The sequence below is a fragment of the Oncorhynchus keta genome, chromosome 18 (assembly GCF_023373465.1).
Source record: "Oncorhynchus keta strain PuntledgeMale-10-30-2019 chromosome 18, Oket_V2, whole genome shotgun sequence".
Classification (NCBI taxonomy): domain Eukaryota; kingdom Metazoa; phylum Chordata; class Actinopteri; order Salmoniformes; family Salmonidae; genus Oncorhynchus; species Oncorhynchus keta.
Window position 1 is genome coordinate 40,947,887 of NC_068438.1, and position 26,330 is coordinate 40,974,216.

Sequence of the window (26,330 nt, forward strand, 5' to 3'; positions counted from 1 at the left end):
AGAGTCCCTGTCCATCGTCCGAAAACATCACTACTGTAAGTCTCTCTGGATAAGAGTGTCTGCTAAATGACTCACTACTGTAAGTCTCTCTGGATAAGAGAGTCTGCTAAATGACTCACTACTGTAAGTCTCTCTGGATAAGAGCGTCTGCTAAATGACTCACTACTGTAAGTCTCTCTGGATAAGAGTATCTGCTAAATGACTCACTACTGTAAGTCTCTCTGGATAAGAGAGTCTGCTAAATGACTCACTACTGTAAGTCTCTCTGGATAAGAGAGTCTGCTAAATGACTCACTACTGTAAGTCTCTCTGGATAAGAGAGTCTGCTAAATGACTCACTACTGTAAGTCTCTCTGGATAAGAGAGTCTGCTAAATGACTCACTACTGTAAGTCTCTCTGGATAAGAGCGTCTGCTAAATGACTCACTACTGTAAGTCTCTCTGGATAAGAGTATCTGCTAAATGACTCACTACTGTAAGTCTCTCTGGATAAGAGAGTCTGCTAAATGACTCACTACTGTAAGTCTCTCTGGATAAGAGAGTCTGCTAAATGACTCACTACTGTAAGTCTCTCTGGATAAGAGCGTCTGCTAAATGACTCACTACTGTAAGTCTCTCTGGATAAGAGAGTCTGCTAAATGACTCACTACTGTAAGTCTCTCTGGATAAGAGCGTCTGCTAAATGACTCACTACTGTAAGTCTCTCTGGATAAGAGAGTCTGCTAAATGACTCACTACTGTAAGTCTCTCTGGATAAGAGCGTCTGCTAAATGACTCACTACTGTAAGTCTCTCTGGATAAGAGAGTCTGCTAAATGACTCACTACTGTAAGTCTCTCTGGATAAGAGCGTCTGCTAAATGACTCACTACTGTAAGTCTCTCTGGATAAGAGTCTGCTAAATGACTCACTACTGTAAGTCTCTCTGGATAAGAGTCTGCTAAATGACTCACTACTGTAAGTCTCTCTGGATAAGAGAGTCTGCTAAATGACTCACTACTGTAAGTCTCTCTGGATAAGAGAGTCTGCTAAATGACTCACTAATGTAAGTCTCTCAGGATAAGAGAGTCTGCTTAATGACTCCAATGTAAATGGTTCACTTCAGTAGAACCTGCCTGTCACACAAAGAGCTGGGTCAGACTGCTCTACCTCAAGCTGAGTGTACACTACACCATTTGGCCCCAATTAAGCTGCCTCAAACAAGTTTTTGAGATCGCAGACAAAATCCCGATGTCATTGCCTACTCGAGGGTGTGCGGCCGATCCGGTCTTTGGGCGTTTGATTTTATCGGCACAAAATGTGCAATGCTCTTGTCGTGTGAATGTACAACGACAAGTTTTGAGTACGGTGATCAGCAATAGCCAATTGGAGCCCGCCAGAGAAGAGGACAGTGAAATGAAGACGTTGTTTCACATCACCCAGAATATAGACTAGAGTAGGACTAATGACTACTACTAGCATGAATATATAGACTAGAACAGACTAATGACTACTACTAGTATGAATATATAGACTAGAACAGGACTAATGACTACTACTAGTATGAATATATAGACTAGAACAGGACTAATGACTACTACTAGTATGTGTTTGTACTTGCCTTTAAAAGTGTCAAATCTTTACAGCTCTGAAGTTCACAAGAAATGTTATTCAATTCAAAATGTTGGCTAGATATTTAAACGTTGTATGGCAAGCGTGAATGTCTGACTGAAAATGTTTATGAGGCTGCTTTGAGCCACAGCTCATTGTAGCTACATTAACAATATAATCACATAATTGGTTTTGAAGAGACAGCGTGGTGGCATGGAGAATCCTTATGACCAAGTGACGATTGTTCTAGTGTGTGACCTTCCATCTGCACCACTACGTTGGCAAGACAACAAATCTACAGGAAAGACGTTTGTTTAATGTGAGAGGCTCAGCGTTGTTAGGGTAATTTAAAGTCCTGTAGTGTTCCCCCAGCATCAGAGAATCAGCAATCGAGCAACTCTTTCTCAAGAAAACCTCCTGAGAAAACTGATATTGGACGAGCAGGAGGGACAGGATGTGTGCGCACACACACACACAAAGTGAAAAACAAACTCACAGAGACACAAACACACACACACAGAGACACAAACACACAGAGACACACACACACACAGAGACACACACACAGAGACACAAACACACAGAGACACAAACACAAACACACAGAGACACAAACACACAGAGACACAAACACACACAAACAAACACAAACACACACACACTCACAGAGACACAAACTCCGAGACAAATGCACACACACAGAGACACACACAGTAGCTAAAGACAAGTCTGTGCATCACACTCACCTACAAGTGTCATATAGACAGTGGACACACACACTCATAAAAACCGTAGACATACACACTCACCTCCAGGAACTTGAGGAATGCCGGCTTGGCCTCCTTTGCGATCCTCACGGCGTCTTTGGCGTTCAGAAAGTTATCGATGTATGCTGAATAAATATTAGCAAGAATCTCTTTGGAGAACTGTGTAGAAGAGAGAAAGGCCGAGAGGGGAGAGGAGAGAGAGAATATTAACAGGCAAAATATACTGTAAAGAAAAGATTGGGTTTGCTCCTAGCAGAACTCGGCTCGGTGAATTGAACATCTGTGCCTCGCATATTTTAGCTTGAAAAAAAAAAAGAAGTGGCAATATTACTCTTTGTCCCTTTAGAGACACCGTAGCAACAACAGACAAAATTGTCTGAATGTATGTAAGATAAAATCATGAAATCCATCGTTTTAAATCTAATTGAGATGTTTGGTGCAGTATTTCTCAAATTAAAAATGTTTTTTATTTATTTTATTTTATTTCACCTTTATTTAACCAGGTAGGCTAGTTGAGAACAAGTTCTCATTTGCAACTGCGACCTGGCCAAGATAAAGCATAGCAGTGTGAACAGACAACACAGAGTTACACATGGAGTAAACAATTAACAAGTCAATAACACAGTAGAAAAAAAAGGGGAGTCTATATACATTGTGTGCAAAAGGCATGAGGAGGTAGGCGAATAATTACAAATTTGCAGATTAACACTGGAGTGATAAATGATCAGATGGTCATGTACAGGTAGAGATATTGGTGTGCAAAAGAGCAGAAAAGTAAATAAATAAAAACAGTATATAAACAGTATGGGGATGAGGTAGGTAAAAATGGGTGGGCTATTTACCGATAGACTATGTACAGCTGCAGCGATCGGTTAGCTGCTCAGATAGCAGATGTTTGATGTATCACGCCCCAGTTTTCAGTTTTTGATTTGTTAAAAAAGTTTGAAATATCCAATAAATGTCGTTCCACTTCATGATTGTGTCCCACTTGTTGTTGATTCTTCACAAAAAAATACAGTTTTATATCTTTATGTTTGAAGCCTGAAATGTGGCAAAAGGTCGCAAAGTTCAAGGGGGCCGAATACTTTCGCAAGGCACTGTATGTGTCTCTCTCGGAGGAACACTACATGACCAAAAAGGTAGAACATTTATGTAATGACATTCTGTCAGTCATCAGTCCTACACTGGTAGCCTGTACTGAGGTGTCCCCTGATGTGTCTCGGGAATGGGACAGTCACCTCCGCCTTCCGCAAAATGTAAGTGTTGTCGTCATCAATATGTAGCGTATACCACACGGTTCCACATCAATATGTAGCGTATACCACACGGTTCCACATCAATGTGTAGCGTATACCACACGGTTCCACATCAATGTGTAGCGTATACCACACGGTTCCACATCAATATGTAGCGTATACCACACGGTTCCACATCAATGTGTAGCATATACCACACGGTTCCACATCAATATGGAGGGTATACCACACGGTTCCACATCAATATGTAGCGTATACCACACGGTTCCACATCAATATGGAGCGTATACCACACGGTTCCACATCAATATGGAGGGTATACCACACGGTTCCACATCAATATGGAGGGTATACCACACGGTTCCACATCAATGTGTAGCGTATACCACACGGTTCCACATCAATGTGTAGCGTATACCACACGGTTCCACATCAATATGTAGCGTATACCACACGGTTCCACATCAATATGTAGCGTATACCACACGGTTCCACATCAATATGTAGCGTATACCACACGGTTCCACATCAATATGTAGCTTATACCACACGGTTCCACATCAATATGTAGAGTATACCACACGGTTCCACATCAATATGGAGGGTATACCACACGGTTCCACATCAATATGTAGCGTATACCACACGGTTCCACATCAATGTGTAGAGTATACCACACGGTTCCACATCAACTCACTGATTTTCCATGTGGCTGACATACAGGCATGGTAAATGATGGTGTATTGTAGTTTTCTTGACATTTTGTTTTAATGATTATGTTTTACCTGTACTGGACCACATCGATTTACCCGTGTTTTTTCCATTGTCCATGGTGTACAGTGATTGGATGGAGGGAGGTACTTACCGATTGGATAAGCAGCTGACCCACGGTCTGTTTGTCGTGCCATTGGCTGATGCAGCCGGTGACCTGTTCCAGGAAGTGCTCATGGTGCTCCAGGATCTCTGGGATCTGATAGAACATCTCATCCACCAATGAGGGATCAACTAGGGAGCCACTGTCTGGCTGCTTCAGAGGCCGCATATAGCCCTACACATAGAGAGGGGGAGAGAGAAAGGGAGGTAGAGGGGGAGAGATAGAGAGAGGTAGAGAGAGAGAGAGGTAGAGAGAGAGAGAGGTAGAGAGAGAGAGAGAGAGAGAGAGGTAGAGAAAGAGAGAAAGAGAGAAAGAGAGAGAGGTAGAGAGAGAGGGAGGTAGAGGAGGAGAGAGAGGGAGGTAGAGAGAGAGCGAGAGAGAGAGGGAGAGTTACAGAGAGAGAGGGGGTAGAGAGAGCGAGAAAGACGATACGTTTCAATTTTGGGAAAATTAAACCTTATTTTCCTGAAACCAGCCCCGTGAAATGTGAACTCCAGGCAAGCCACAGACCCTGTGAAACAAGCACACACACTGCAGTGCTGTTGCGTGTGTAGAACATGAGTTGGAATGGTGTATTTGTGTGTGATCTACGTATACAGCCTGAGTTGGTATGATGTGTGTGTATGTGTGTGTGTGTGCTCGCGAGATGCATTGTTTATTTATATAGTGTGAGTGTGTGTTTGGGGTCTGTTCAGAGGGTGCCTAATCGATGGCGTCTCACACACGCTTCTCATTCTGTTTTGACTACATGGCACCTGGGCTTACTATGGCTGCAGTTTAACATATCCCCTCTTTCACCCTCTCATAAGCCTCTTACCCCCCTCTCTCTCCTCTCCCAAGCCCCTCTTCCCTCTCCCCAGCCTCTCTTCCTCCTTATCCTATCTTCCCCCTCTCTCTCCTCAGCCTCTCTTCCCCCTCTCTCAACTCTCCCAAGCCTCTCTCAACTCTCCCAAGCCTCTCTCAACTCTCCCAAGCCTCTCTTCCCCCTCTCTCAACTCTCCCAAGCCTCTCTTCCCCCTCTCTCACTCCTCAGCCTCTCTTCCCCCCTCTCTCAACTCCCCCAAGCCTCTCTTCCCCCTCAACTCTCCCAAGCCTTTCTCCCCCTCTCTCGCAAGCCTCTCTTCCCACTCAACTCTCCCAAGCCTCTCTTCCTCCTCAACTCTCCCAAGCCTTTCTCCCCCTCTCTCTCTCTCCTCATCCTCTCTTCCCTCTCTCTCAACTCTCCCAAGCCTTTCTTACCCCTCTCGCTCAAGCCTCTCTTCCCCTCTTTACAAGCCTCTTCCCTCTCTCAAGCCTCTCTCAAGTCTCTCATCCCCCTCTCCTCTATCAAACCCCTCCTTCTCCTCTCTTTCCTCACTCAAGCCTCTTTCCCTCTCTCTCCTCTCCCAAGCCTCTCTTCCCCCTCTCTCTCCTCTCCCAAGCCTCTCTTCCCCCTCTTCTCCTCTCTCAAGCCTCTGTTCCCCCGATCTCCTTCCCCTCTCTCAAGCGTCTCTTTCCCCTCTCTCAAGCCTCTCTTTCCCCTCTCTCAAGCCTCTCTTTCCCCTCTCTCAAGCCTCTCTTTCCCTCTCTCAAGCCTCTCTTTCCCCTCTCTCAAGCCTCTCTTTCCCCTCTCTCAAGCCTCTCTTTCCCTCTCAAGCCTCTCTTTCCCCTCTCTCAAGCCTCTCTTTCCCCTCTCAAGCCTCTCTTTCCCCTCTCTCAAGCCTCTCTTTCCCCTCTCTCAAGCCTCTCTTTCCCCTCTCTCAAGCCTCTCTTTCCCCTCTCTCAAGCCTCTCTTTCCCCTCTCAAGCCTCCTCTTTCCCCTCTCTCAAGCCCTCTTCCCCTCTCTCAAGCCTCTCTTTCCCCTCTCTCAAGCCTCTCTTTCCCCTCTCTCAAGCCTCTCTTTCCCCTCTTTCTCAAGCCTCTCTTTCCCCTCTCTCTCAAGCCTCTCTTTCCCCTCTCTCAAGCCTCTCTTTCCCCTCTCAAGCCTCTCTTTCCCCTCTCTCAAGCCTCTCTTTCCCCTCTCTCAAGCCTCTCTTTCCCCTCTCTCTCAAGCCTCTCTTTCCCCTCTTTCTCAAGCCTCTCTTTCCCCTCTCTCAAGCCTCTCTTTCCCCTCTCAAGCCTCTCTTTCCCCTCTCTCAAGCCTCTCTTCCCTCTCAAGCCTCTCTCTTTCCCCTCTCTCAAGCCTCTCTTCCCCTTTCTCAAGCCTCTCTTTCCCTCTCAAGCCTCTCTTTCCCCTCTCTCAAGCCTCCCTCTTTCCCTCTCTCAAGCCTCTCTTTCCCTCTCAAGCCTCTCTCTTCCCTCTCTCAAGCCTCTCTTTCCCTCTCAAGCCTCTCTTTCCCCTCTCTCAAGCCTCCTCTTTCCCCTCTCTCAAGCCTCTCTTTCCCCCTCTCAAGCCCTCTTTCCCCTCAAGCCTCTCTTTCCCTCTTTCTCAAGCCTCTCTTTCCCCTCTTTCTCTCCTTCCCTCTCAAGCCTCTCTTTCCCCTCTTCTCTCTTTCCCCTCAAGCCTTCCTTTCCCCTCTTTCTCAAGCCTCTCTTTCCCTCTCTCAAGCCTCTCTTTCCCCTCTCTCAAGCCTCTCTTTCCCCTCTCTCAAGCCTCTTTCCCTCTCAAGCCCCTCTCTTTCCCCTCTCTCAAGCCTCTCTTTCCCCCTCTCAAGCCTCTCTTTCCCCTCTCTCAAGCCTCTCTTTCCCCTCTCTCAAGCCTCTTTTCCCCTCTCTCAAGCCTCTTTTCCCCTCTCTCAAGCCTCTTTTCCCCTCTCTCAAGCCTCTCTTTCCCCTCTCTCAAGCCTCTCTTTCCCCTCTCTCAAGCCTCTCTTTCCCCTCTATCAAGCCTCTCTTTCCCCTCTTTCTCAAGCCTCTCTTTCCCCTCTCTGATCTATCCGATAGACATGGGGGGGTGGGGGGTTGGGTCTGGGTGGGGAGAGGGTTTGGGTCTGGGTAGGGAGAGGGTTTGGGTCTGGGTGGGGAGAGGGTTTGGGTCTGGGTGGGGAGAGGGTTTGGGTCTGGGTAGGGACAGGGTTTGGGTCTGGGTGTGGAGAGGGGTTGGGTCTGGGTAGGGACAGGGTTTGGGTCTGGGTAGGGACAGGGTTTGGGTCTTGGTAGGGACAGGGTTTGGGTCTGGGTAGGGAGAGGGTTTGGGTGGGGGAGAGGGTTTGGGTGGGGAGAGGGTTTGGGTGGGGATAGGGAGAAGGTTTGGGTGGGGAGAGGGTTTGGGTGGGGAGGGGAGAGGGTTTGGGTGGGGAGGGGGAGAGGGTTTGGGTGGGGAGAGGGAGAGGGTTTGGGTGGGGAGACTGCCTGTCTGAATGAGGCGGTGAGATATGTGGCTGAGGGGTGAGGAGAGGGGCTTTAGCAGGAGTCCTTTAACATTTAAGACATTAAGACTTCAACCATCTGTTAGCACTGGTGGTTCCTGTGTGTGTGTGTGTGTGTGTATAGTATTACCTGTATGAGTGTCCGGAGCGACTCCACATAAGACTGCTCAGTGTCCAGGAGGGTCATCACGACATGTCTTCTCATATCCTGCGGGGGGAGACAACACTGAGTGCTATGGCATAACACACACACACCCACACACAATTTGGCTCGACTGTCATCGAAATAAGGGTTTCCTGTTTACATGGTTAGGTTGGAATCTGTACACTGGGAAAAACACCAGTGTGTGTGTGTGTGTGTGTGTGTGTGTGTGTGTGTGTGTGTGTGTATGTGTGTGTCCCCTACAGAGAAGATACAATCTTGTCAAAGGCTTATGGCTCAAAGGCTAATAGATGAAGAGAAGAGACTCGTGCCTTATCAAGACTAACACAGCAAACTACCAGCAGTCACGCTCTACACATCCTACACACTGGGACGTCACACACACACCCCCAGGGAATATTAGGCTCAGATTCCTAACGATCTGTTCTCTCCATCTTCCTTTCCTCAAAACCTCTGTCTATTTTATCTCTCTTTCTCTGTGTACCTCGAGATTGTGAAGCAACGCACCAGGAGACATCTGGCCCTGATGCAACAAGACTAACAGAGACAGTGGAAATATGGTTCAGAGAAGTTAGTCTATCAATGAATTAAATCACTGAATGAAATACATTAACTCTAGTCGACAAACACAGAGAGGAGAGAGTGACAGAGGGAGGAGAAAGAGAGAGAGGAGAGAGAGAAGAGAGAGTGAGGAGAGAGAGAGCGAGATAGAGGGAGAGCGAACGAGAACGAGAGGGAGAAGAGCAAGACCGGATGAGTCAGGCCAACCCAGTCTGCCCCAGGTGGCTAACGAGACTCTGCCTCTCTCACTCACACACACACACGTCCTGTATTCATTGTTGCCACGCCAACCAGCAGCATCTTCCATCTTAGCCCCGCCCCCCGCAGCAACAGTTACCAGGTTTTCTGCTGGCTCTCTAGAGTTCTTCAGTGTTCCATTCTGGCGCTAACGTTAGTCGCTAATCACTGGAGCTTCCTCTTAGGCAGGCAGGGAACATCTCTGCCCCTTAAACCCACAGGGGAGAACTGTCTGACCCACAGACCACTGCTCTGTCACAGGGTTCACTAAAACACAGACAAACACAGGATCAAAGCCATAGTTCTTCAGACGGCCTCCACTGATTCTTCACATGATATGAGAATAACACATTATATACTTCCCCAGAACAAAACATGACCAAGTCATCTATTCCAGAACACACTAGAACAGACATGACTTAACTATGCTTTCTAATCTCCACCCAGCCTGGTTCCTCTCAAGGGTCCTTGCCATAGGGAGTTGTTCCTGGCCGACTGGCCAATGTCACATCTGCTTTCTCTTTATGGGTTCAGGTCCAGGTTGTGTTAATATATGTCGGCCCCAGGAAGACTAGCTGTCGCCATTGGTGTTGGCTAATGGCTAATATGAATCAATTGTTAACCAGTGCAACAGACAACCCAGACTCCATCAACACTAGTAAACATTACCCTAAATACCAGACAGCTGGAGGCTCATATTTTCCTGCTCCGTGTCCTAATAATAACGTTACAAAAATAACATCCCACATTTACATCTGGATCTCCCACAAGACCCAGTAGGGGAGCATTCATGTGTCCCTAGCCTGAGGAAGGTGACAGTGCCGTCACTGCATAGCATCAAGTCAGAGAGAGAAGACAGAGAGAAGGAAAGAGAGAGAGACACAGAGAGAGAGACAGAGAAAGAAAGACACAGAGAGACACAGAGAGAGAGACAGAGAAAGAAAGACAGAGAGAGACAGAGAGAGAGAGAAAGACAGAAGGAAAGAGAGAGACACAGAGAGAGAGAGAGAAAGACAGAAGGAAAGAGAGAGACACAGAGAGAGAGAGAGAAAGAAAGACAGAGAGACACAGAGAGAGCGGGAGATGGCTTTGCTAGATATTACTGCGTTGTTGGGAGCTAGAAACATAAGCATTTCGCTGCAACTGCGATAACATCTGCAAAACTGTTTATGCAGACCAAATAAATAGATTTGATTTGAGAGGGGGAGAGAGAGAGTGAGAAAGAGAGTGTACATCTGGTGACAGTCAAGTCCATTAACGTGGGATACACATGCACGCTTTCATGTCATCTTGATATAGTCTAAAATGAAATCAGTTTCGTCATGTCAAGCTGACATAGTTTGAACAGGAAGTCAACCCCCAGCCCACCTGAGGAGGTCCAGTTGAAACTGCAACAAGATCTCTGGGTAATCAACACTTCTCCAGGGCCTTTCACTGAGGTCCAAGTGTCAGTCCTGGGTGAAGCACTCTCCCTTCTCTCCTTCCAATAGGATGGACCCTTTTGCATTTTAAAGTTGACACATTCAAATGTGTTCGTTAATTGCATTTAAATAATTGATTCTGTGACACTAGGCAACCCTCGTGTCATGGCAATGCAAATGTTTTCGGAACTATGATGCATCGGGAATGTGAGAGAACTAAAAGGACATTCGAAGAGAAGCCTTCCGTTAATGAGAGTCCCTCTGTTCTCACCTACAGGAGGCTGACAGAACATGATGTTGCTAAATTAGCCAGCAAAACCTCTAACAAGCAGATCATCTCAGTAACGATGAACAAAACGCGCTGAAGGAATTGAAAGACAATCCGGATATTGTCTCCTTGAACTGCACTGTTGGTTCAGGTCTTGAACAGTTGAAGTCGGACGTTTACATACAATTAGGTTGGAGTGATTAAAACTTGTTTTTCAACCACTCCACAAATTTCTTGTTAACAAACAACTGCTACATTTCTTGTTAACAAACAATTTCCAAATGCCTGAAGGTACCACGTTCATCTGTACAAACAATAATATGCAAGTATAAACACCATGGGACCACGCAGCCGTCATACCGCTCAGGAAGGAGACGCGTTGTGTCTTCTAGAGATAAACGTATTTTGGTGCAAAAAGTGCAAATCAATCCCAGAACAACAGCAAAGGACCTTGTGAAGATGCTGGAGGAAACCGGTACAAAAGTATCTACATCCACAGTAAAAACGAGTCCTATATCGACATAACCTGAAAGGCCGCTCAGCAAGGAAGAAGGCACTGCTCCAAAACCGTCATAAAAAAGCCAGACTACAGTTTGCAACTGCACATGGGGACAAAGATCATACTTTTTGGAGAAATGTCCTCTAGTCTGATGAAACAAAAATAGAACTGTTTGGCAATAATGACCATCGTTATGTTTAGAGGAAAAATGGGGAGGCTTGCAAGCCGAAGAACACCATCCAAACCGTGAAGCACAGGGCTGGCAGCATCATGTTGTGGGGGTGCTTTGCTGCAGGAGGGACTGGTGCACTTCACAAAATAGATGGCATCATGAGGCAGGAAAATTGTGTGGATATATTGAAGCAACATCTCAAGACATTTGCGACCAAGTTAAAGCTTGGTCGCAAATGGGTCTTCCAAATGGACAATGACCCCAAGCATACTTCCAAAGTTGTGGCAAAATGGCTTAAGGACAACAAAGTCAAGGTGTTAGAGTGGCCATCACAAAGCACTGACCTCAATCCTATAGAAAATGTGTGGGCAGAACTGAAAAAGCGTGTGCGAGCACAGAGGCCTACAAACCTGACTCAGTTACACCATCTCTGTCAGGAGGAATGGGACAAAATTCACCCAACTTATTGTGGGAAGCTAGTGGAAGGCTACCCAAAACATTTGACCCAAATTTAAAAGGCAATGCTACCAAATACTAATTGAGTGTATGTAAACTTCTGGCCCACTGGGAATTTGATGAAAGAAATAAAAGCTTAAATAAATTGTTTCACATTCTTAAAATAAAAGTGGTGATCCTAACTGACCTAAGACAGGGAATTTTTACTAGGATTAAATGTCAGGAATGGTGAAAAAGGGAGATGAAATGTATTTGGCTAAGGTGTATGTAAACTTCCGACTTCAACTGTTAGTAATCATTTCACGGTAAGGTCTACACTTATTGTATTCGGCACATGTGACCAAGTTTTATTTGATATTGTGATAAATGCTGATAAGGGAGGGTTTATTATGGTATTAAGCAGGGAAAAATTATTGTGAGGTCTATGCTCAACTCAGATGCTTAGTTCTTGGTCCCTTTCCCTTCCAACCCCACAGACAGACAAAACCATGATATAGCTAGCTTCATTGATAACGCTCTTTCAGAGGGTTGGATAACGGAAACAAAGAATGTCACACCCAGCCTGTTTATTAAGACTAACCCAAAATATATCAAAGTATGGATGAACCTCCTTTACATCCCATAGTGTCAGTTAACAGTAGCCCTATTGAACCCCTTTCTCTGTGTGTTGATTTCTCCACCTCTAAATGTGTGCCTTGTCAGCCTTTTTCAGGAGACACCAGGGCTGAAGACAATAAAGTACTATAGATGCAACACTGAAAGCATCTCGGTTACACTTGACGTTCAGTCTCTCTACACTAATATCCCGCATGACACAGGCCTCAATTTATTCGGTCTCTCACTGAAAAAGCCCTCATCAAATTACTTCCCATATGCAGGCAGTTTCTACAAACAGATTCGGTGTACAGCGATGGGAGCTGCATTCGCTCCTAACTATGCAAATGTAACAGTATAACTTTAGACCGTCCCCTCGCCCATACCCGGGCACAAACCAGGGACCCTCTGCACACATCAACAACAGTCACCCACGAAGCATCGTTACCCATCGCTCCACAAAAGGGGAACTACTACCTCAAGGTCTCAGAGCAAGTGACGTCACCGATTGAAACACTATTTAGCACGCACCACCGCTAACTAAGCTAGCTGTTTCACATCTGTTACATCAGCACCACCGCTAACTAAGCTAGCTGTTTCACATCCGTTACATCAGCACCACCGCTAACTAAGCTAGCTGTTTCACATCCGTTACATCAGCACCACCGCTAACTAAGCTAGCGTTTCACATCTGTTACATCAGCACCACCGCTAACTAAGCTAGCGTTTCACATCCGTTACATCAGCACCACCGCTAACTAAGCTAGCGTTTCACATCCGTTACATCAGCACCACCGCTAACTAAGCTAGCGTTTCACATCCGTTACATCAGCACCACCGCTAACTAAGCTAGCGTTTCACATCCGTTACATCAGCACCACCGCTAACTAAGCTAGCGTTTCACATCCGTTACATCAGCACCACCGCTAACTAAGCTAGCGTTTCACATCCGTTACATCAGCACCACCGCTAACTAAGCTAGCTGTTTCACATCCGTTACATCAGCACCACCGCTAACTAAGCTAGCTGTTTCACATCCGTTACATCAGCACCACCGCTAACTAAGCTAGCTGTTTCACATCCGTTACATCAGCACCACCGCTAACTAAGCTAGCTGTTTCACATCCGTTACATCAGCACCACCGCTAACTAAGCTCTAGCGTTTCACATCCGTTACACAAATTTATTGATGGGATAACGGGAGGAGACCTTAATTTATGTCAAGAAAAACCCATATTTCCAGAAAAGATACTTTGATGACATCCTGATATGGAACGTTACTGACGCTCTCCTCTCAGAGTTAATTTCATATATTAACTTCTCTTACTCCCATCTCAAATTCACAGCAGAGGGAAGTCAGGAGAAAATAGACTTATTGGATCTTACAATCCACAAAAATAAAAGACTGACCCAACTGTAGTACAGACATAGATTTCGAGTGCAAAGCTAATGATATGCGCACCAGGTTCCTGCCACGCTGATACCCGTGCTAGGGAGACTGAACGTCAACGCCTACCCACGGGCACTAATACAAACCAGGACAAAAACGCCCCCACGTGTGTGTTTTTCCACAGAGCACAGCCCATGTGCCGGTCACGTCAAAGCCATTGTACTGAAACACTGGAACATCCTCATAAGTGATACAAATCTACCAGAGTTAATTTCATCCTCCATTTGTTTCCTCCGTGCGCGCAATCTAGCCGAAACCGTTATACACAGCAGCTGCCCAAGAAGCGTGATACTTGGCTGCCAGGCAGTCCAATGGCAGTTACTAGTGTGGCCGCCGTGTAGAATGTGACAATACGACCAATTCTAAAGTTCTTTATCACCCGAGAAAAGGTCAAGAATACAAAAGCCAAAGCTTCGTTAATTGTAGCACCACAAATGTCATATACTAAACTCAGCAAAAAAAACGTCCCCTTTATCAGGACCTTGTCTTTCAAAGATAATTCGTAAAAATACAAATAACTTCACAGATCTTCATTATAAAAGGGTTTAAATACTGTTTCCCAGGCTTGTTCAATGAACCGTAAACAATGAATGAACATGCACCGGTGGAACGGTCGTTAAGACACCAACAGTTTACAGACGGTAGGCAAATAAGGTCACAGTTATGAAACTTAGGACACTAAAAAAGCCTTTCTACTGACTCTGAAAAACGGCAAAAGAAAGATGCCCAGGGTCCCTGCTCATCTGTGTGAATGTGCCTTAGGTACGCTGCAAGGAGGCATGAGGACTACAGATGTGGCCAGGGCAATAAATTGCAATGTCTGAACTGTGAGACGCCTAAGATAGCGTTACAGGGAGACAGGACGGACAGCTGATCGTCCTCGCAGTGACAAACCACGTGTAACACCTGCACAGGATCGGTATATCCGAACATCACACCTGCGGGACAGGTACAGGATGGCAACAACAACTGCCCGAGTTACACCAGGAACGCACAGTCCCTCCATCAGTGCTCAGAATGTCTGCAATAGGCTGAGAGAGGCTGGACTGAGGACTTGTAGGCCTGTTGTAAAGGCAGATTCTCACCAGAAACAACATCGCCTATGGGCACAAACCCACCGTTGCTGGACCAGACAGGACTGGCAAAATGTGCTCTTCACTGACGAGTCGGGATCGATTTGGAGGTGGAGGGTCAGTCATGGTCTGGGGCGGTGTGTCACAGCATCATCGGACTGAGCTTGATGTTGCATGCAATCTCAACGTTGTGTGTTACAGGGAAGACGTCCTCATCCCTCATGTGGTACACTTCCTGCAATCTCATCCTGACATGACCATCCAGCATGACTGCCACCAGCCATACTGCTCGTTATGTGCGTGATTTCCTGCAAGACAGGAATGTCAGTGTTCTGCCATGGCCAGCAAAGAGCCCGGATCTCAATCCCATTGAGCTCGTCTGGGACCTGTTGGATCGGAGAGTGAGGGCCATTCCCCCCAGAAATGTCCGGGAACTTGCAGGTACCTTGGTGGAAGAGTGGGGTAACATCTCAGAACAAGAACTGGCAAATCTGGTGCAGTCCCTGAGGAGGAGATGCACTGCAGAACTTAATGCAGCTGGTGGCCACACCAGATACTGACTATTACTTTTGATTTTGACCCCCCCTTTGTTCAGGGGCACATTATTCAATTTCTGTTCGTGGAACTTGTTCAGTTTGTGTCTCAGTTGTTGAATCTTATGTTCATACAAATATTTAATGTTTTGTTTGCTGAAAATAAATGCAGTTGACAGTGAGAGGACGTTTCTTTATTTGCTGAGTTTATTTACTATACACGCCTACTGCATCTGTTGCAGTACCATGGCTCACCTTCCTCCCTGCTCTTTGTAGGTATAGAACACGTTCAAATTTCACCAAGAGGAAGTGACATCGTACGTAGACTAAAACAAAGAGAGGCATTCTGACAGTAATCCTTAGACACTGTGGATCCAAAGGGGCTAAACGATGGTTTTTCACTGTCCTCGTTTCTATAATGTTGTTGCCTTGATTGTTTGGGTCTCTGTGTCTCCAGATTCACAGAAATCCAGATATAACCTATATATATTTTGACATGGACTACTGATTAATGAGACACACTCTTTCTCTCATTATTTGGTGCTATAATTTACCATTGACCTTGAAACATGTTATAATGTTGATACACTGTTGTGTCTCAATGAGCCACTAGCCTATAAATAGGAGCTATGTGCAAAGGTCAGGTCACTCTGAGGAAGACGTCAGCTTGACGGAAAAACGTCCGTCACCTGTCCACATCCTCTACAATGGATTAAAGTGAGCAATAAGAATCTCTGCCTTTATTGTTGAGTTCCCCAACTCCTCTGTACCTTGAATTAGTCCTTTTGGAAGTGTTTCTTGGTTAGTGTTTCTTGGTAAGCCATTCTGGTGATTTTTGTCATTGTTGTTGAGCAACCTTCCTTTTCTTGCGCAGGTCCAGCTGAACTCGGCTGTTGATAGCCGCAGGTCCAGCTGAACTCGGCTGTTGATAGCCGCAGGTCCAGCTGAACTCGGCTGTTGATAGCCGCAGGTCCAGCTGAACTCGGCTGTTGATAGCCGCAGGTCCAGCTGAACTCGGCTGTTGATAGCCGCAGGTCCAGCTGAACTCGGCTGTTGATAGCCGCAGGTCCAGCTGAACTCGGCTGTTGATAGCCGCAGGTCCAGCTGAACTCGGCTGTTGATAGCCGCAGGTCCAGCTGAACTCGGCTGTTGATAGCCGCAGGTCCAGCTGAACTCGGCTGTTGATAGCCGCAGGTCCAGCTGAACTCGGCTGTTGATAGCCGCAGGTCCAGCTGAACTCGGCTGTTGATAGCCGCAGGTCCAGCTGAACTCGGCTGTTGATAGCCGCAGGTCCAGCTGAACTCGGCTGTTGATAGCCGCAGGTCCAGCTGAACTCAGCTGTTGATAGCCGCAGGTCCAGCTGAACTCAGCTGTTGATAGCCGCAGGTCCAGCTGAACTCAGCTGTTGATAGCCGCAGGTCCAGCTGAACTCAGCTGTTGATAGCCGCAGGTCCAGCTGAACTCAGCTGTTGATAGCCGCAGGTCCAGCTGAACTCAGCTGTTGATAGCCGCAGGTCCAGCTGAACTCAGCTGTTGATAGCCGCAGGTCTAGCTGAACTCAGCTGTTGATAGCCGCAGGTCCAGCTGAACTCAGATGTTGATAGCCGTTGCAGAGCTAACAACAGAAAATGGAAGCACAGCTGAAGGATGTGTCACACACAAACACAAGCGCTTTAAAGTGCACACACACACACACACACACACTGGCTGATGCACGTAGAATGACACACCGAAACGTTTCTGGTATTGAGAACAGTGAGATACATTGTGGGTTTGTGAAAGGTCTACCGCGGACAGTCACCTTTGACCCCGTTTCTTCCAGTATAGCAAAGAGATAAGGAACATTACAGGAGGGTGAGGGAACTCCCTGCAGTCTAAAGCTTAGTGAGATTATTTGTGTGTGTGTGTGTGTGTGTGGTAAAACAAGAGGGATCTTCCTGAAACAGTGAACTTTGCTCTTTTAGGTTCCCGCTGCCTTAATTGGATACCACACACACACACACACACACACACACACACACACACACACACACACACACACACACACACACACACACACACACACACACACACACACACACACACACACACACACACACACACACACACACACACACACACGTGGGGGAATGATGGCCAGAACGTTGTTTTCATTTTGGTCACAGGAGTGCCATGGTAACCGAGTTTAAAGCTACAACCATTAGTTGCTACATCCATTTCTGGACTAATTATACCCATTGACTTAACATATTAGCATATATGAAGCATATAACTTAGAAATGCCCCATTAGCTTATTAACTGTCGTACTCCCATCAGAACCCAAAATAGAAACTTGTTTTTCTCCAACGTTTGTAAACAATGCAAATGTAAACAAACACTGTATAGCCTCATAACACGGTTACAACTGTAATGTTGATATCATGGATGGTCATCCGCTTTGCTATTGCTTCAACGAAGGACTTTAAAACCCACAACAGATAAATGCAGAAGGTGGATGTGATCATTATTCATTGACCTCTCCCTGTTACCTGGTGACATGGATTGGATAAAAACATCTGCACACGTATACAAACACACTAACAACCCAATATGGCTGCTGGCCTTCAGTTCAAAGGCAATGTTTTAGCCTGTGGGACTAGGATGGTTTTGATTGGCTGAGAAGCCTAAGTCATGCTCCCTCTGATGGCTTTGATTGGCTTAGAAGCTTTAGTCTGTCTGTTATTATGAGTCTTAGATGGGAAAGGGGATTCTGTGTGTGTGTGTGTGTGTGTCTCCCATGTCAGAGCAGCCCGCAGGGGGCCTCTACTGAACCTTGGTCGCTCAACTCACTGCTCAGAACGTTTACCAAATATTACCATTACTCACACACACACACACACACACACACACACACACACACACACACACACACACACACACACACACACACACACACACACACACACACACACACACACACACACACACACACACACACACACACACACACACACACACACACACACAACCCTAAACTAAGTCCAGCCACGACAGAACATCTCTGTCCTACAGTAGCCCACACCGTTCAATCAATCTGAGCCACCTCCCATCTCAGTGTTAACCAATCAGATCTACTCTCATAATGCTTCTCAAACAAGAGACCAGGCGTCTCATCTGGAATGTTCCAGGCTGGTTGCCTAGCACTTGAGAGAGAGAGGAGCAGCGACATGAGAAAGAGAGAGGAGAAAGAGAGAGGAGCAGAAAGAGGAGCAGAGAGAGGAGCAGAGAGAGGAGCAGAGAGAGGAGCAGAGATGAGAAAGAGGAGCAGAGAGATGAGAAAGAGAGGAGAGCAGAGAGATGAGAAAGAGAAAGGAGCAGAGAGGAGCAGAGAGATGAGAAAGAGAAAGGAGCAGAGAGATGAGAAAGAGAAAGGAGCAGAGAGGAGCAGAGAGAGGAGCAGAGAGATGGGAAAGAGAGAGGAGCAGAGAGAGGAGCAGAGAGATGAGAAAGAGAGGAGCAGAGAGATGAGAAAGAGAGAGGAGCAGAGAGATGAGAAAGAGAGAGGAGCAGAGAGATGAGAAAGAGAGGAGCAGAGAGATGAGCAGAGAGGAGCAGAGAAATGAGAAAGAGAGAGGAGCAGAGATGAGAAAGAGAGAGGAGCAGAGAGATGAGAAAGGGAGGAGCAGAGAGATGAGCAGAGAGATGAGAAAAGAGGGGAGCAGAGAGAGGAGCAGAGAGATGAGAAAGAGAGGGGAGAAAGAGAGGAGCAGAGAGATGAGAAAGAGATGAGCAGAGAGATGAGCAGAGAGGAGCAGAGAAATGAGAAAGAGAGAGGAGCAGAGATGAGAAAGAGAGAGGAGCAGAGAGATGAGAAAGGGAGGAGCAGAGAGATGAGAAAGAGAGGAGCAGAGAGATGAGAAAGAGATGAGCAGAGGAGCAGAGATGAGCAGAGAGAGGAGCAGAGAGATGAGCAGAGAGAGGAGCAGAGAGATGAGAAAGAGAGAGGAGCAGAGAGATGAGAAAGAGAGGAGCAGAGAGATGAGAAAGAGAGAGGAGCAGCAAGAGAGGAAGGATGCCAAGGCAGAAAAGAGAACAGAGTAAAACAAACAAAAATGTTCTAGAAGTATTTTTTTTTAACCTTTATTTTACTAGGCAAGTCAGTTAAGAACAAATTCTTCATTTCAATGACAGCCTAGGAGCAGTGGGTTAACTGCCTGTTCAGGGGCAGAACAACAGATGTGTACCTTGTCAGCTTGGGGGTTTGAACTCCCAACCTTCCGGTTACTAGTCACACGCTCTAACCACTAGGCTACCCTGCCGCCCCAAATCCTCTGTCGTCATCACCCCTCTCCCTGGCGACAGTAGTCCATAACAACCACTCTCTCTAGTAACAGCAGCATTACCCAACCCCCCTTATACTTCCCACGCCAAGTGAAACCAGATCCATCCCCTCTCCAGTCTCCATCCATCTCTCTCTCCATCCACACTCTCTCCAGTCTCCATCCCCTCACTCTCCATCTCTCTCTCTCCATCCACCCCCTCTCCAGTCTCCATCCCCTCACTCTCCATCTCTCCATCCATCCATCTCTCTCTCCATCCATCCCCTCTCCAGTCTCCATCCATCCCCTCTTTAGTCTCCATTCATCTCTCTCTCTCCATCCATCCCCTCTCCAGTCTCCATCCATCTCTCTCTCCATCCATCCCCTCTCCAGTCTCCATCCATCTCTCTCTCTCCATCCACCCCCTCTCCAGTCTCCATCCCCTCACTCTCCATCTCTCTCTCCATCCACCCCTCTCTCCAGTCTCCATCCCCTCACTCTCCATCTCTCCATCCATCCCCTCACTCTCATTCATCCCCTCTTTAGTCTCCATTCATCCATCTCTCATCAATCCCCTCTCCAGTCTATCCATCCATTGCTCTCTCTCCATCAATCCCCTCTGCAGGTCTCCATCAATCCCCTCTGCAGGTCTCCATCAATCCCCTCTCCAGTCTATCCATCCATCGCTCTCTCTTCATCCATCCCCTCTGCAGGTCTCCATCAATCCCTTCTCCAGTCTATCCATCCATCGCTCTCTCTTCATCCATCCCCTCTGCAGGTCTCCATCAATCCCCTCTCCAGTCTATCCATCCATTGCTCTCTCTTCATCAATCCCCTCTCCAGTCTATCCATCCATCGCTCTCTCTTCATCCATCCCCTCTGCAGGTCTCCATCAATCCCCTCTCCAGTCTATCCATCCATTGCTCTCTCTTCATCAATCCCCTCTCCAGTCTATCCATCCATTGCTCTCTCTTCATCAATCCCCTCTCCAGTCTATCCATCCATCGCTCTCTCTTCATCCATCCCCTCTGCAGGTCTCCATCAATCCCCTCTCCAGTCTATCCATCCATCGCTCTCTCTTCATCAATCCCTTCTCCAGTCTATCCATCCATTGCTCTCTCTTCATCCATCCCCTCTGCAGGTCTCCATCAATCCCTTCTCCAGTCTCCATCAATCTCTCGCTCCCATCTATCCATCTCTCCCAATCCATCTTTCCTGCTCTCCCTCCATCCCCTCTCTCTTCATCCATCTCCTATCCAATCTCCATCCATCCCGCTCGCTTTCCATCCACTCATCCATAAATCTCTCCCTCTCAATTCATTCATCTCTCTCTCTCCATTGATCAATCTTTCACTCTTCAATCTCCAACCCTCTTCACCCCCAGGGCTTGCCCTCTGCCCTCCTCCCTCCTGTCAATGCCCAGAGACAGGGCCCTTAGAGGGGGGCTAGGCCTCCACCGTGGTCCCCTGCTTCACATACAGGCCTCTGGAGCTTCAGCCTCTCAACAGGGTTATGTAACTGTGACGCAACCAGTAAGGGATCAATACTTGACAGAGAACAGTCAGTTGTTACAGACCAACTGTACACGCGTAGCTACACAGGTCTCACACACACACACACACACACACACACACACACACACACACACACACACACACACACACACACACACACACACACACACACACACACACACACACACACACACACACACTTCAATTGGATGTCAAACAGCAACAATGTTGCTGTATTTCAGCCACCAAAACAACACATGGAGGAACATCTATTTTCTGTCACCTTCAAACTGCAGTTTGAAAAGACAAGAGAGGAACAAAGAAAGAAAAAGCACAGGGCCACTAGGCAGAGGAGGAGGGTTACTGAGAGAGAGAGAGAGAGAGAGAGAGGGTTACTGAGAGAGAGAGAGAGAGAGAGAGAGAGAGAGAGAGAGAGAGAGAGAGAGAGAGAGAGAGAGAGAGAGGGTTACTGAGAGAGAGAGAGAGAGAGAGAGAGAGAGAGAGAGAGAGAGAGAGAGAGAGAGAGGGTTACTGAGAGAGAGAGAGAGAGAGAGAGAGAGAGAGAGAGAGAGAGAGAGAGAGAGAGAGAGAGAGAGAGAGAGAGAGAGAGAGAGAGAGAGAGAGAGAGAGAGAGGGTTACTGAGAGAGAGAGAGAGAGAGAGAGAGAGAGAGAGAGAGAGGGTTACTGAGAGAGAGAGAGAGAGAGAGAGAGAGAGGGTTACTGAGAGAGAGAGAGAGAGAGAGAGAGAGAGAGAGAGAGAGAGGGTTACTGAGAGAGAGAGAGAGAGAGAGAGAGAGAGAGGGTTACTGAGAGAGAGAGAGAGAGAGAGAGAGAGGGTTACTGAGAGAGAGAGAGAGAGAGAGAGAGAGAGGGTTACTGAGAGAGAGAGAGAGAGAGAGAGAGAGAGGGTTACTGAGAGAGAGAGAGAGAGAGAGAGAGAGAGAGAGAGAGGGTTACTGAGAGAGAGAGAGAGAGAGAGAGAGAGAGGGTTACTGAGAGAGAGAGAGAGAGAGAGAGAGAGAGAGAGAGAGAGAGAGAGAGAGAGAGAGAGAGAGAGAGAGAGAGAGAGAGAGAGGGTTACTGAGAGAGAGAGAGAGAGAGAGAGAGAGAGAGAGAGAGAGGGTTACTGAGAGAGAGAGAGAGAGAGAGAGAGAGAGGGTTACTGAGAGAGAGAGAGAGAGAGAGAGAGAGAGAGAGAGAGAGAGAGGGTTACTGAGAGAGAGAGAGAGAGAGAGAGAGAGAGAGGGTTACTGAGAGAGAGAGAGAGAGAGAGAGAGGGTTACTGAGAGAGAGAGAGAGAGAGAGAGAGAGAGAGAGAGGACTAAAACTCATCTGAGGAAAGAGATGCTAAGGAGCAGCGGGAAAAGTCCAGCTGTGTGCCTGTTGCTAAGGAGCAGGGGAAATCTAGCTGTGTGCCTGTTGCTAAGGAGCAGGGGAAATCTAGCTGTGTGCCTGTTGCTAAGGAGCAGGGGGAAAAGTCCAGCTGTGTGCCTGTTGCTAAGGAGCAGGGGAAGTCTAGCTGTGTGCCTGTTGCTAAGGAGCAGGGGAAAAGTCCAGCTGTGTGCCTGTTGCTAAGGAGCAGGGGGAAAAGTCCAGCTGTGTGCCTGTTGCTAAGGAGCAGGGGGAAAAATCCAGCTGTGTGCCTGTTGCTAAGGAGCAGGGGGAAAAGTCCAGCTGTGTGCCTGTTGCTAAGGAGCAGGGGGAAAAGTCCAGCTGTGTGCCTGTTGCTAAGGAGCAGGGGAAAAGTCCAGCTGTGTGCCTGTTGCTAAGGAGCAGGGGAAGTCTAGCTGTGTGCCTGTTGCTAAGGAGCAGGGGGAAAAGTCCAGCTGTGTGCCTGTTGCTAAGGAGCAGGGGGAAAATTCCAGTTGTGTGCCTGTTGCTAAGGAGCAGGGGGAAAAGTCCAGCTGTGTGCCTGTTGCTAAGGAGCAGGGGAAGTCTAGCTGTGTGCCTGTTGCTAAGGAGCAGGGGGAAAAGTCTAGTTGTGTGCCTGTTGCTAAGGAGCAGGGGGAAAAGTCCAGCTGGGTGCCTGTTACTAAGGAGCAGGGGAAGTCTAGCTGTGTGCCTGTTGCTAAGGAGCAGGGGGAAAAGTCCAGCTGTGTGCCTGTTGCTCAGGAGCAGGGGGAAAAAGTCCAGCTGTGTGCCTGTTGCTAAGGAGCAGGGGGAAAAGTCCAGCTGTGTGCCTGTTACTAAGGAGCAGGGTAAGTCCAGCTGTATGCCTGTTGCTAAGGAGCAGAAGTCCAGCTGTATGCCTGTTGCTAAGGAGCAGGGGAAGTCTAGTTGGACTTCCGGCGCCGACAGAGATGGCCGCCTCGCTTCGCGTTCCTAGGAAACTATGCAGTTCTTTGTTTTTTTTTACGTGTTATTTCTTACATTAGTACCCCAGGTCATCTTAGGTTTCATTACATACAGTCGAGAAGAACTACTGAATATAAGATCAGCGTCAACTCACCATCAGTACGACCAAGAATATGATTTTCATACTTTGCTAGGTTGGTTAAATATGATATGAAACCGAACCATCATATATATATATAGCTAGCTAGGTTGGATATGATATAAAACAAAGCCATAATATATAGATAGGTTAGACTAATTATGATGAGCTATTTCCCTTCCATTCCCTTCCTCTGTATCCTCAATGAATCTATCCTCCTGCTTCATGTCCTCCTCCTCCTCCTTTTGGTTTCTCTCTTTCCTCTCCCTGGCTTTTCCAGGCAGGTAAATCTTCTCTGTGTGGATTAACAGTCTGGGAGGGAAATGACAACAAGGAATAACTAATGGGTTACAACAACTACAGATACATTTACTTCACATGTTCTATGGAAGAAAAGAGACACACAGGTTGCTTGGTTAATGGGGGAATGAGAGATACATTTGGTGATACAACTATTCAGAGATAGACACACAGCCAGCCAGGCAGGCAGTCAGTCAACCAGGCAGGGGAGGGTTACTGGGTGTGGGAGAAAGGAGGTAGGTGATGGGACTAATCGTATGATTCACCCTGCTCTAATTCTATTACAGAGATATGACCCTGCAGAAAGAGGAAGAGAGAGAAAGAGAGAGAGAGGGTGGAAGAGAGAGAGAGAGAGAGAGAGAGAGAGAGAGAGAGAGAGAGAGAGAGAGAGGGTGGAAGAGAGAGAGAGAGAGTGGAAGAGAGAGAGAGGGTGGAAGAGAGAGAGAGGGTGGAAGAGAGAGAGAGGGTGGAAGAGAGAGAGAGGGTGGAAGAGAGAGAGGGTGGAAGAGAGAGAGAGGGTGGAAGAGAGAGAGGGTGGAAGAGAGAGAGGAGTGGAAGAGAGAGAGAGAGTGGAAGAGAGAGAGGGTGGAAAGAGAGAGAGAGAGTGGAAGAGAGAGAGGGAGTGGAGAGAGAGAGAGAGAGAGAGAGAGAGAGAGAGAGAGAGAGAGAGAGAGAGAGAGAGAGAGAGAGAGAGAGAGAGAGAGAGAGAGAGAGAGAGAGAGAGTGGAAGAGAGAGAGAGGGTGGAAGAGAGAGAGTGGAAGAGAGAGAGAGTGGAAGAGAGAGAGAGGGTGGAAGAGAGAGAGAGGGTGGAAGAGAGAGAGGGTGGAAGAGAGAGAGAGAGAGTGGAAGAGAGAGAGAGAGAGTGGAAGAGAGAGAGAGAGAGTGGAAGAGAGAGAGAGAGAGAGAGGAAGAGAGAGAGAGAGAGTGGAAGAGAGAGAGAGGGTGGAAGAGAGAGAGAGGGTGGAAGAGAGAGAGAGGGTGGAAGAGAGAGAGGGTGGAAGAGAGAGAGGGTGGAAGAGAGAGAGAGAGTGGAAGAGAGAGAGAGAGTGGAAGAGAGAGAGGGTGGAAGAGAGAGAGAGAGAGTGGAAGAGAGAGAGAGGAGAGATAGAGAGAGAGAGAGAGGGAGAGAGGGGAGAGAGAGAGAGAGAGAGAGAGAGGGTGGAAGAGAGAGAGAGAGTGGAAGAGAGAGAGAGGGTGGAAGAGAGAGAGTGGAAGAGAGAGAGAGAGTGGAAGAGAGAGAGAGGGTGGAAGAGAGAGAGAGAGAGGGTGGAAGAGAGAGAGAGAGAGGGTGGAAGAGAGAGAGAGAGAGAGTGGAAGAGAGAGAGAGAGAGTGGAAGAGAGAGAGAGAGAGTGGAAGAGAGAGAGAGAGTGGAAGAGAGAGAGAGAGAGAGAGGAAGAGAGAGAGGAGAGAGAGAGAGAGAGAGAGGAAGAGAGAGAGCGTGGAAGAGAGAGGGAGAGAGCGTGGAAGAGAGAGAGAGAGCGTGGAAGAGAGAGAGAGAGCGTGGAAGAGAGAGAGAGAGCGTGGAAGAGAGAGAGAGAGAGCGTGGAAGAGAGAGAGAGAGCGTGTGGAGAGAGAGAGAGAGAGAGAGAGCGTGGAAGAGAGAGAGAGAGAGCGTGGAAGAGAGAGAGAGCGAGAGAGCGTGGAAGAGAGAGAGGGTGGAAGAGAGAGAGCGAGCGAGCGTGGAAGAGAGAGAGCGAGAGAGCGTGGGAGAGAGAGAGCGAGAGAGCGTGGGAGAGAGAGAGCGAGAGAGCGAGAGAGCGAGAGAGCGAGAGAGCGAGAGAGCGAGAGAGCGAGAGAGAGAGAGAGAGAGAGAGAGAGTGAGAGAGAGAGAGAGAGTGGAAGAGAGTGAGAGAGAGAGGGAGAGAGAGAGAGGAAGAGAAGGAGAGAGAGAGTGGGAGAGAGAGAGTGGAAGAGAGAGAGAGAGGAAGAGAGAGAGGAAGAGGGAGAGAGAGAGGAAGAGGGAGAGAGAGAGGAAGAGGGAGAGAGAGAGGAAGAGAGAGAGAGAGAGAGAGAGAGAGGAAGAGAGAGCGACAGAGCGCGAGCGAGAAATTATAGAAGGGAATGTGGGGAGAAGCAATAGAAGGGGAAGAGAAGGAGATAAAGGGGGGGAAGAGAGATAAGAAAAGAGGAGAAAGCAGCATCATTTCCCAAACCCAACAAGAATTTGATAGAAGCTTTCAAAAGGTGCGTCACAACCAGCAGAACTCTTCTCAGTCTCTCTTCATCCCTGCACTCGTTTTCCCGCTCCTCCTCAACCCTCACTTTATTTATTCATCACATAGAAGTTCACATCTACGCAGAGAGAGAAAGGGAGAAGAGGGAGAGAATGGGCAGAGAGAGAAAGGGAGAAGAGGGAGAGAATGGGCAGAGAGAGAAAGAGAGAAGAGGGAGAGAATGGGCAGAGAGCGAAAGGGAGAAGAGGGAGAGAATGGGCAGAGAGAGAAAGGGAGAAGAGGGAGAGAATGGGCAGAGAGAGAAAGAGAGAAGAGGGAGAGAATGGGCAGAGAGAGAAAGAGAGAAGAGGGAGAGAATGGGCAGAGAGAGAAAGGGAGAAGAGGGAGAGAATGGGCAGAGAGAGAAA

General features: G+C 47.6%; 1 protein-coding gene across 4 annotated transcripts in view; it reads right to left on the reverse strand.

Annotated features, from left to right (window-relative positions):
* Positions 1-26,330, reverse strand: part of LOC118377995 (rho guanine nucleotide exchange factor 17-like) — a 121,953-nt gene that overhangs the window by 26,677 nt on the left and 68,946 nt on the right. For all 4 annotated transcript variants that reach the window (XM_052468276.1, XM_052468275.1, XM_052468274.1 and 1 more), the window contains exons 2-4: positions 7,903-7,980; positions 4,477-4,659; positions 2,398-2,514 (exon numbers count right to left, since the gene is read on the reverse strand). In XM_052468276.1, the coding sequence (XP_052324236.1) occupies positions 2,398-2,514; positions 4,477-4,659; positions 7,903-7,980 (378 nt within the window). The remainder of the gene's footprint in view (positions 1-2,397; positions 2,515-4,476; positions 4,660-7,902; positions 7,981-26,330) is intronic.